The sequence below is a fragment of the Phaseolus vulgaris genome, chromosome 4 (assembly GCF_000499845.2).
Source record: "Phaseolus vulgaris cultivar G19833 chromosome 4, P. vulgaris v2.0, whole genome shotgun sequence".
Taxonomy (NCBI): domain Eukaryota; kingdom Viridiplantae; phylum Streptophyta; class Magnoliopsida; order Fabales; family Fabaceae; genus Phaseolus; species Phaseolus vulgaris.
The window spans coordinates 11,395,092-11,406,734 of record NC_023756.2 but is presented as its reverse complement, the minus strand read 5'-3'; the positions used below and the strand labels follow the sequence as shown (position 1 = coordinate 11,406,734).

The 11,643-nt window shown below is 32.0% G+C and overlaps 1 protein-coding gene across 1 annotated transcript; it reads left to right on the top strand.

The window, feature by feature from the left end:
- The first annotated feature begins 713 nt into the window (after positions 1 to 713).
- LOC137837277 (allene oxide cyclase, chloroplastic-like) lies at positions 714 to 2,597 on the top strand. The gene is made up of 3 exons (XM_068646236.1): positions 714 to 1,160; positions 1,293 to 1,414; positions 1,995 to 2,597. Exons 1-3 carry the CDS (start codon positions 923 to 925, stop codon positions 2,394 to 2,396), a joined length of 762 nt encoding a protein of 253 aa, XP_068502337.1. The 5' UTR covers positions 714 to 922; the 3' UTR covers positions 2,397 to 2,597.
- Positions 2,598 to 11,643: the final 9,046 nt, after the last annotated feature.

Below are 11,643 nucleotides of genomic sequence, written 5' to 3'. Positions count from 1 at the left end.
AAATTGAAGATTTGCCTCGGCCCCACGGTGGGCGCCAATTGTACCTGAGTGGAGAGATGGGGCCCAGGCACGGTCGGTTGACGTGGTGCAATTGCTGACGTGTTGACCTTCTTCTCCTCTGGTCGACTGTCCTTTCTTGCTGTCTCCTTTGGTCGGTCGTCCCTTCGTGCTATCAACTTCGGTCGGGCGGGGGAGGGTACCTGCGAAGGCACTCCGACGCTCAAGTAAGTATGAGATTCTAAGCGCAGTTTCGTAAGTGAATGAAAACGTACCTTTCTCTGGCTTGAGCACAGTATTTATAGGATTGCCTAATGGGCTTTCTATCCCTTGGGCTCAGGGTGGTTATGGATATGTCTTGTCAGTCGTGCTCCGGAATACCCGGGAAACATATCTTCTCTAAACGCATATTCCTTATTCTTCGGAGGTGTATCTTAACCACCTTAGCTTATCACATAAATGCCCTTACATTTATTGTGTATACGGCTGGTCGGCCACGTGCGTTCGTTTCCATTTAGTGTATAAGGCCGGTCGGCCACGTGCGTTCGTCCGGTGCCTACCAGTACAATTATTATTTAAATATTTTTCTATACTATTTAATTACAAATTTATCATTTATTATATATATTTATATCATAAACATTTTATACAAATAATCTTGAAAATATCATTTCTCTTGTCAAAAGTACCATTTCTCTTTTGAATTATTGTTCATACTCATTCTCTCACTAGTCCCACCACTACTCTTAGTTTTGTGCCAATAATATTCATTGTTTTCCTCAAGTCTTATCTCTCATTTCCTTATATATACCAACTAACACATTTTCACTGCCATATTCACTTTCATAGCACTTAAACTCTTATCATCACTGTAATCCACTTCCTCTCACCATATTCTAAACAGTAGCATCTTTTATCACCAACCATGGCATCCTCAACCTTTGCTGCAAGAACCATCTCCCCTTTCTCTTTGAAACTTGCAACTACCTCCCCAAGATCATCACTCACCACATCATCCACCACAACCCTTTTACCCTTTACTTCCTCACACTCATCTCTATCCAAATCTCTCAAACTCAGTACCTCTTCTCAGTACTCTCACCTCTCATTCCCCCACAAGAGTTTCACTTGTAGAAGCCAGGCTGAACGAACATCTGATTCAGGTATATGTGCCAGCTTCCCCTACAAGGTTTTCAATCTTGTTGTTAGATCTATTAATGCTGTGTACATTGAAGATCTGTGGGATTTACTTGATTCTGTGCTGACCCTTTTGGTTTTTTTGCTTGATCTTGCAGCCAAAGTCCAAGAACTAAGTGTGTATGAGATCAATGAGAGAGATCGTGGAAGCCCTGCTTACCTTAGATTGGGCCAGAAAACCACCAATTCCCTTGGTGATCTAGTCCCCTTCAGCAACAAGGTTTGTTACATTTTGGTCTTTGTTTAATACTTCCAAAAATTTCTGAGCCTTAATTCATTTTTCATATAAACTAAATCATTAACTTGGTAGCTGCTTTTTCATTTTACCTGATTGTATTTAAAGTTCTAGTCTTGGATTTAAACTTTAAAAAGTTATTTTTTTTGTTCTTTACTTCATCCAAAGTAAAATGGTCATATTCGTATTTGGATTCCCTTAGTTCAGTTAAGCACTCATTCACCCATTTAGTAACTTGGAACCGCAGGATAAAAAATTAGATGACTCATATTTTGTATGTTAGTAAATGACATGTAAAATTTGCACTTAAAATCTGAGTTATTCAATCCAAGCCTAAATTTATGAAAAATCAACCATACGGATGAATTCGTCAGACCCTTAAAACACATATTCAAAATCTGAGTAATCTCATCTTCATTCAATTATTACAAAAATTGTACTAACTACATGAGTGTGTGTAGAAGTGGCTGTATTGAATCTGGTTGTGTTCATGTTCTGTGGTTTTGATTCTTCAAACTTTTTGTGTATTTTTGGTATTGATTTACACTTTTTTGGGATCATGCAGTTGTACTCCGGATGCTTGCAAAAGAGGGTGGGGATAACAGCTGGAATCTGTGTTTTGATCCAAAACAAAGCAGAGAAGAAAGGAGATATGTATGAGGCAATCTACAGCTTCTACTTTGGGGACTATGGTCACATTTCAGTGCAGGGTTCTTACCTGACCTATGAGAACACATATCTTGCTGTCACTGGTGGATCTGGCATCTTTGAGGGGGTGTATGGTCAGGTGAAGCTGCATCAACTTGTGTTCCCCTTTAAACTATTCTACACATTCTATCTTAAGGGCATCAAAGACTTGCCTCAGGAGCTTCTTTCCAAGCACGTTGAGCCCAGCCCAGATGTTGAGCCCAGCCAAGCTGCCAAGGCCTGTGAACCAGATGCTGTCATTTCTGGTTTCACCAACTGAGGACCAATCTAAGTCTACACTAATTTTAAATTTCAGATTAGATAGTTTTGGATTAACCCTTTTGTAATGAAAGGAGACACCCCTCTACAAATTTCGAATTTGGTAATCTGGTATTAAATTTTTGTAATAGAAAGGGGTGTGGTTGGAGTGTAGGAAACAAAGACCAGTGAAAATCAATTTTTTCTTGTTTTATTCTCTTCATTGTAGACTTAATTTGAAGACCCTTTTGCATTTTTTTGTTTGTTTTATTCTCTTCATTGTAGACTTAATTTGAAGACCCTTTTGCATCAAGTTCACAATTTAACCTTTTGTTAGTTTAGTTGTAATTTGGGTATGTGGGTCAAGATGTGAGGTAGGAGTAAGTTTTGTGGTTGAATAATGGAAAGTTGTCAGAAGTTGCGTTTTGCAGAGGTGAAGTAATGGGAACTTATAGAAACCATTATTGGAATCGGTGGTGGTAGGCCATAGCAATTATGGTATAGCAGTATTGTTGAGCTTAATGAATCACATGGGTTTAATTTTCTGGAAGATCGTGAACTTTTAAGATTGTCTTTGCCTTTTTGGACTCTTTTTATGAGAAAATGACAGTTTTCTCATATTCTCATATGAGAAGATTGCATTAATTCATTTTATGTAAGCTAATGTATAAAATGTAATATTTATGTTTGTTTAACTTGTTTTTTTAAAAAGTGTTTTTTTTTTATAAAAAATGATCGCTTATGTTTTTAATATATTTAAGTAAACTTATTTGAAAAATTTGAAAAAAAAAAACAGTTTTCTATTTTCTTAATTTGGAATTACTTTCCATAAAAAGCAGAAGCTGGAAAAGCGAAATAAAAAGAAACAAGATTTTATAGTATTATTTTATCTAAATATGTGTTTATTTTCTTTTTCTTTGTTATATAGTACAAAGAAATTCTGAGTTTTTGTCATTGTTGCATCCATATAAAAAAGTATTTTTTTTTGGTAAACATATACATAGCAATTTCTGTCTTTATAACAATCATTTAAAAATAAATAACTTTTTTACCAATTTTTTTTATCACAAAAAAAAAGAACCCATATAGTTAGTTGACAAAAAATAATTAACATTAAATAAAAATTAATTTTAGAAAAAAAATAATTAACATTAAATAAAAATCAATTTTAAAGATGAAAATCAATTTTAAAAATAAAAGTTGAAAATAATAATTAATTAGTATAATAAAATTGATTTCTAAATTAATTTATATTATTATTAAATAGTTTCTAAATTAGTATCTAATTAGCTATAATTATTTGAATTCTAAATTTAATAACAAATTTTTTATTGTTAGTTAGATAGTAATTTAGAAACTATTTAATAATAATTAAAATTAATTTAAAAATAAAAAATATTTTTAGTTTTTAAAATAATCTTTAATTTAATTAATATAATAATTAATTATTTTTTATTTTTAAAATTGATTTTTATTTTATGATTTTCTTTTATATTTGTTGTTTTTTATTTTTAAAATTGATTTTAAATTGGTTTTTATTTTATGATTTTTTTTTTTATCTTCAGTGCATAGTGTGAGATGATAATGGCAAGCATTTGTAAATTTTTGAATTTGATTGTATTGTATGAGTTTCTCATGCTTATGTAGTAAATCAAATATGCACTATGCAATTGGCTCATGTGGGTAACAATTAGTACTCATGATATTCTTTTGTAATTCGATCACCAATATATTTTATTTTTAGTAAATTATCCTACTTCTTCTGTGCTTTTCTGAATTTTGTTTGTTATTTGTCTTTTTGAAGACCTAAAAACACCTTTCAATTCTTTTAAAAGTATTATTCCACAACTATTTTTTAACTGTTTGAAAATATTATATTGTTTATATTTTTATAAGGGTCACTGTTACAAATGTTGAAAAAACAGTGTGTGTAATTCCTAAAATCACAGGAGTAAAGATGTAATTTGCTCTTTATTTAAATTATTTTTTAGATTTAATGATGATTTTAATTTTTTTATATGCTATATGTGATTTTGGTTTTTTGTAATTTTGTTCATCAATTCGAAAAAGTTCTAATTTTTTTAATTTTTTTATTTCTGCATGAATTTATTTTATTTTATATTTTAATTAACTAATTACATTTTTTCAGTATCTTAAATAAATATGATTGGTCCAGGATTCAATTGGATGAAAATAAAAAATAAGTATTTTTCCAAAATTGTTTATTTTGTTAAATATAAAAACTAAAAATAAAAAATAAAGGGACACAACACAAATTACAAATAAAAAAATAAAGAAAACCAAAATTAGAACTTAACTTATTTTTTATATAATCCATTCCTTCTTCAATATGTGTTTTTGTCTCATCCTTTCTCTCCATTATCCAATTTATTTTAATGAAACTTTTATTAATAATTATTACTACAAAAAATAAAAAATATATGACAAACTTTAATTATCATAAAATATTTCAAAATTCGTCACAAAATTTTTTCTGAGAAATTTTATGAAAATACATTATTTTATCGCATAAATATGCATCACAAAAAAATATTTTGTCACATGACATTGTAAATATCGTTATAAAACTTTATTTTTTTTATCACAAAATTAATGAAGGAAGAAATATTGTCTATTCTTAATTGTAACAAAAAGAAATGTCACATGACAGTCGCTTAAGTGTATTTGGAAGTCGCTTAAAAGAAATTTAGGTCACTGATATTTTTCGTTTTTTTCATAATTTTTTAGATTAATTGTAGTTTTTTTTAAAAATTCTTTTTTTTTTCTGTTTTTAACATATATTTTTATTTTTTTAGAAAATTAGAGTTGTAATAAATGTTATAAAAATTGCATTTCTTAGCTAAAATTTTGCATGAATTGTATGATTAGTTGTTTATAATTTTTGTGGGAATATTTTCGAGATGATTTTTAAGTTATGAAATTGTAATGAAGATATTTGGATAATGAAGATTTGAAAGAGTTGAATTTGAAGGATTAAAACCATTGAATCTGCTGATAGAAAGCATTAGACGATTTACTAGCTGAAAACAATATGATACTATTGTATTAGATTTTTTGTGGGTCTAATTTATGTTTTAGTTAAGGCTCATCCATTTGTAGTGATCCAAAACTTTATAAATAGAAAATAGGTGAAGAGAAACATACGCTTTTCGGTAGTTAGGAAACTCACTTTCACATCTCATATTTTATTGTTTTTAGTTTTCTCAATTTTCAATTTATTTTAGTTCACAATTTTGTCCATTGAAGTTCTTTGTTTCATCTTCATCTTTATCTTTATCTCGTGATTCTTGTTCTTCTCTTTACGCTTTACTTTCCTTATTCCTTTACGTTATGCTAATTTACCTTTTGAAAGTTGATTGAATTATGAAAATGGGTAATATTGAATATGAAATCATGCAAGATAATGCTTTGTTAGATTTATTTTCATCTTTGAAATTATTTTGGAATTTTGTTTTCGATTGAAAATAATTTTCTTTTGAACATACAAACCAATTAGTTATGTATTCTTCATTAACAAGGAATCCATATTTGGATTTATTGCATTCGAAGTTGAAGATGACTTGACTATGGTTTCCATTCTTTATTTCACTTTTTTGGTATGAAATTCGCTTTTCTTTACTGAAATTCATTTTAATTCCTGTTCGTTTACAATATTGCACTTTACAATCATGCTTTATTTTTCATTTCTCATGTTTATGTGTTTCTACACTTTACAATTTTTGTCATTTACATTTATGTAATTTACATTTATGTCATTTACATTTCCACAATTTACATTTCTATATTTACATTTCTACAACTTAGATTTATTTCATTAACAATACCATTAAATGCTCCATTTTTCTTTAGTAGAACTATTAGACGATTGATGACTGTTTTATGGCAAGTGTATCGTATCAAAAGTAATAAATTTGTCCCTAAGGACGAATATCGAACCCACAAGGAACAATTAAACTCTTAAGTATAATATTCACTAAATAGAAAATAATATGTAAAAGTTTGTTGTTTGAATTTGCAAGAATGTAAATAAAGCAAAGTAAAAGATTTTTTTGATTCAATTGGAAAAATTGGGATTGAGGTTCATCCTTCTCACTTGTCTATATTTGTACAAAAGATAAAATATTCAGTCTTGATTGATATTGATGCACATATAAAAAATGAAATGTTTAGGAAGCTTAAAGGAGAAACCATTCGAATGTGCAAAAGAGATTTACTCGCATAGTAAATCACCTCATTAGCCTTGGCAAAATCTTTGAAAGGGAGGAGTTGAACATCAAGATCCTCAAATGCTTGAATAGATCTTGGCAACCAAAGGTCACTACTATTTCAGAATACAATGATTTGACTACATTGACCATTGCCTCCTTTTTTAGAAAGCTAAGAGAGCAGTGATAGTGAGACTCTCAGCTTGCTCACAAGGAAGTTTGGCAAGTTCTTGAAGAAGAAGAACAGGGACAAAAACAGCCATAAAAAAGTTCAATAGTAAGAAAGACGGTGAATTTAATTCTACAGACTATACTTGTTTTGGATGTGGTAAATTGGGTCACATCAAGGCTGATTGTCCAAACAATGAGAGCAAAGAGAAATTGGCTAACAAAAAGTTTGAAAAGAGAGGCAAAGCAAGAAGAGCCTACATAGCTTGGCAAGACAATGATGACTCATCATCAAGTTCATCATCAAAGGAAGATGAATAAGTCAATCTTTGTTTTATGGTAAATCAAGATTCAAAAACCAACAATGTAAGTTCTAACACCTTTGTGAATTTTGAAAACTATAGTCAACTTCTTAATGTCTTCAAAGAAACTCATGAGAAAGCTAACAGGCTGACCCTATTGAATAACCAGTTGAAAAGGTTAAACAACTAGTTGGAAAATAGAGTTAAGACCTTATAAGAAGAGTTAAACAATTCAAAAATTGATTTTGAAAACCTGTAAATGATTTACCAAAAATCTTCTTGTAAGTGTGTTGATTCAAACTTTTGTGAATCTCTTCAAAAGAAGGTTCACTATCTCTTAAAAAATGTGGACAAGTTTTCCAAAGGCCAATCAAATCTTGAAACCGTTCTTGCTTCTCAAAATTGTGTTTTTGGCAAGGCTGGATTGAGATTTAATCCAAACAGCAAGAACAAACCTTTTTCAAAACCTTTCTCAAGTTTCTTTGAAAAATAACCAGTTGTTTTTTTCGAAACAACCGTTAATATGTGCTTTTACTGCATGAAAATGGGCCCCACTCCTAAATTCTGCAGATTTAGGAGGTTTTATATTCCCAAAGGTATCTTGAAATGGGTTCCTAAGATTTCTAAGGTTCCTAATGTCCCAGTTAATGCCTATGGACCCAAATTTATAAGGGGACTAAATCTTGCTCCTTGATCTTGTTTATTGTAGGGTTCTTTGACAACCAACAAGCATCTATGTTACTTGGACAATAGTTGTTTTAAGCACATGACAATGGATAAAATCAAGTTTGTTAATCTACTCCTTAAGCAAAAAGGTCATGTGACATATGGGGACAACAACAAAGGGAAAGTTCTTGGAAGAGGAGCCATTGGAGAAAAAAATACCTTCTTTATCAATGATGTGTTATTTGTAGAAGGTCTAAAACATAACCTCCTTAGCATAAGCCAGTTGTGTGACAAAGGTTATCAATAACCTTCAAGCCCAACACTTGTGAGATAAGCTTGCCCAAGTCACAGGAAGTATTGTTGATTGGTAAAAGGATCAACAATGTCTATTTGCTTGATATTTCAAATTTTGCATCTATTGGCTGCCTTCTAACCAAATATGAGGAATCATGGTTATGACATAGGAGGATAGCATACATGCACATGAATAATCTAAATAAGTTGATCTAAAAATTTCTAGTGGTTGGTTTACCCAAACTCAAGTTTGAGAAAGACCACATATGTGAAACATGTAAAAAGGGGAAGCAAATTAAAAACTCTTTTAAACTGAAAAACATAGTTTCAACTTCCAAACCCCTTGAACTGCTGCACATGGATTTGTTTGGTCCTTCAAGAACCATGAGTCTTGGTGGAAACCACTATGCACTTGTAATAGTTGATAATTTCTCTAGGTTCACATGAACACTATTTTTGGAATCCAAGAATGGTGCATTTTCTGTTAGAATGGATGGCTTTAAACTAGATGGTGGGGGGAGGGGGGGGGGTGAATTGTTTAAAGAGAATTTTCGTAAACTTTTAAAACAAGAATGAATTTATCTCAGGAAACAATTGTTTCAGAAATTCAGTTCGCCAAAACAACAAGCAAAAGCTGCAGTACCAGAAAAACAATCGGTTGTTTATAGTAGCAAACAACAAATAAAACTGAATTTAAAGAGTTAGAGATAGAGAGATTGTACACAGTTGTTTATACTGGTTCACTCCAAACCCAGAGCTACATCCAGTCTTCTCAGAACCCTGAGGAAATCCACTAAGCAACCACACCTTGATCACTTAGACAACAACCAAGAGAATGACCTTGAACACCTCAAGAAACACACTCTCCTTGGTCAACACACCTACACCAAGATTGTTGATCTTGATCCCCTCAAGAACACACAACCAATCTTAGCAAACACAGAAACGAAACTTGTTTTACAGAGAGTACAAGGATTACACTTGTTACAGAAGATAATCTGAAATCAATACAAGCATAATCCTATTCCACAACTTTGATCAATCACAAACTCTTAACAATCTCAGCTCTTTGAAAAACTCAAAAACTCTTAGTGAAAACTTGTCAAAGATTGATTCTGAAATCTGTTATTCTGAATTTATTCAAAGATGTAGTTTGTTATCAAATCTTAACAAACTTTTAAATTGCATTAAAAGATTGGTCAAAGCATTTAATGACTGGAGCGTAAACAGTTAAATCATTTAAAGCTCAGTCAAAGATAAAACAGTTTTTCAGTTATGGTCCCAAAACAAACAATCGGTTGTTTCCTCAAATCAATCGGTTGTTTTGGTTCTTAACAGTTCAATCATTTGAAAAACAGTTTTCAATCTTTTTCTCAAAACACCTAAGTACAAACAATCGATTGTTTCGACAAAACAATTGGTTGTTTTAACTTCGTTTGAAAACATTTTACTTTCACAAAGATTGAGATGCTTATGCTTTAGATTTAATCAAAGGGTGGATTACAACATTCAAACTACTCCAGAACTAAGCTAAACCAGCACAACAACATCAAGCACAGTAGAGGCTTCAACATCCTTCAAAGGATTTGGATTCTTCAAAGTTTGAACACCACTTGGTTCAACAATCTCCCCCTATTTGATGAAGACAAATCCTTGATGCTTGTGTTGTACCTGATTGAATCTGAAGTAGTTCCTGCAAGATACAATTTTGAACAAAGCATAGAACTTCTGATATTTGGTTAGCACAGATAAACATTAATAAACTTCAGAGCTAAATATCAGAAAAAAATATTACATCCCAAATACTGTTTTAGCAACTAAAAAAAACAGAAACTTAAACACAACATATATCTCCACCTATTTGTCTTCACAAATAGACAAAGGGAAGAGATAAAACAAAATATAATAGTTTTGCTTACATCAGAATTAAAGCAGCAATAGCAAAAGAATTTTTTTTTAACAAACCAGACATAACCACCAAAAACAATCGATTGTTCCGATAACCAATCGGTTGTTTTTCCTTCATTCTTCTTCATCAGCAAACTGAAGATCAAAGATTTGGTTCCGGACAGCTTTAATTTGTTCATCTAATGTCATGAACCTCGCATCCATGTTGTCAAACCTGGTGTCAATCCTCTGGAAATTACTAACACAGAGATCATGAAGGCTCCTTTGATTTTCAGCAAAGCTAGCAAGCCTATTCACCATGAGTCTTTCAAAAGGATATGGTTTGCATCATTTCTTCTTGATTTCCAGCACCAACACTAGGTCCAGCATCTTGATAATCTTCAGGTGGATCTTCATGTTGAACATCCATATCAGCAGGTTCATCTGGTTCAAGATTAGCAGCACCACTAGATGAGGCACCATGATCACCATCCTTACTTATCCATTTTCCACCTACTTTTGTAAAACCCATTTTGCTGAGTGATCCATTGTTCAACTCTTGAGTTGACTTGACCAACTCAGATGTTTCATCTTCAAGGTTTACTTCAAAATAGAGTAGAAATTTAGATACCAAAACAACATATGGATAATGATAATCACCTAACCTCATGGCTTTTTGCATGTGTTCTTTGATGATGTGAATCCAATTGATCTTGATTTTCTTGGTGATGCAGAAGATATAAACCAAATCTTCTTCAGTGAGAACAGAATGATTACTCCCCTTTGGAGTTAGAATACAAGTTACAATGAGAGCAAGCAATCTCTCATCAAGCTTCAAACCTCCAACCGAGCATGTACTTACTTGAGCATGTTGATTCTTCAAGAAACTCTTGTAGAATTGGATTTTGTTAAAATCCTCTACCACTCCGAGGTTTCCCTTGTTGATTCTAAGACCAGAGAACTTGAGACCAATAACAGCAGTCCATACTTCATGAGTTATCTCCATTTCTACACCCTTCACATGAGAAACAAGATTGTTTCCCTCAAACTTTAAGTTTGTGTAGAACACCCTCATTAAATCTGGATATATGTTTCCCTTCATCTCCAAGAATTTTCTGAGAGATTGATCCTTGAGCAGCCTTCTCACATTATCAAGCTTTTGACTTTTCAGCCAATCAAAGCATACAACCTTGGGGTTGTTTATCTTCTTGATACTTGTTTCATACCTATACTTCTCAATAAGATCATTGTCTCCAGAAAACCAGCATTCTAGCCTTCCTCCAGACCTTACAGCCCTGGTTTTGACTCTTTTTGAGGTGGGAGGAGTTGATTCCATGATGGCAGAGAAGAAAACAGAGAAGAACTCACTTCACAGATTTTTGCAAGAGATGTTGCAATTGGTTGTTCTTGTGGAAGAGATCAGCTGCACCAGTTTTTATAACACAAAAAGAATCAATTAGCATTCAATTTCATTTAGTGGGTACCTGATTTTTCAGATAGAGAAGACTTGACTCTGCTCTGCACAGAAATTGTCAGAAAAAGCTGAAAATCACATGGTCTTCACATGTGATCTTTGACTAGTCATTAAGGATCTTGAATTCCCAAGATTTTTGAATATTTTCCTTTATGACAGTTGTAACTCCTTTCTGAACGTAATCAGCTTTCAACACAGATTCTTTGACTAAGATTCTCTCTTTTGAATTGATCTGCAACGGATAGAAATTCA

Bases quoted from the DNA above. Each gene is read 5' to 3' on its own strand.
- LOC137837277 (XM_068646236.1), top strand. From the start codon at position 923: ATGGCATCCTCAACCTTTGCTGCAAGAACCATCTCCCCTTTCTCTTTG. The intron at 1,161-1,292 runs GTATATGTGCCA...TTGATCTTGCAG, and splicing joins TGAACGAACATCTGATTCAG to CCAAAGTCCAAGAACTAAGT. The intron at 1,415-1,994 runs GTTTGTTACATT...GGGATCATGCAG, and splicing joins TAGTCCCCTTCAGCAACAAG to TTGTACTCCGGATGCTTGCA.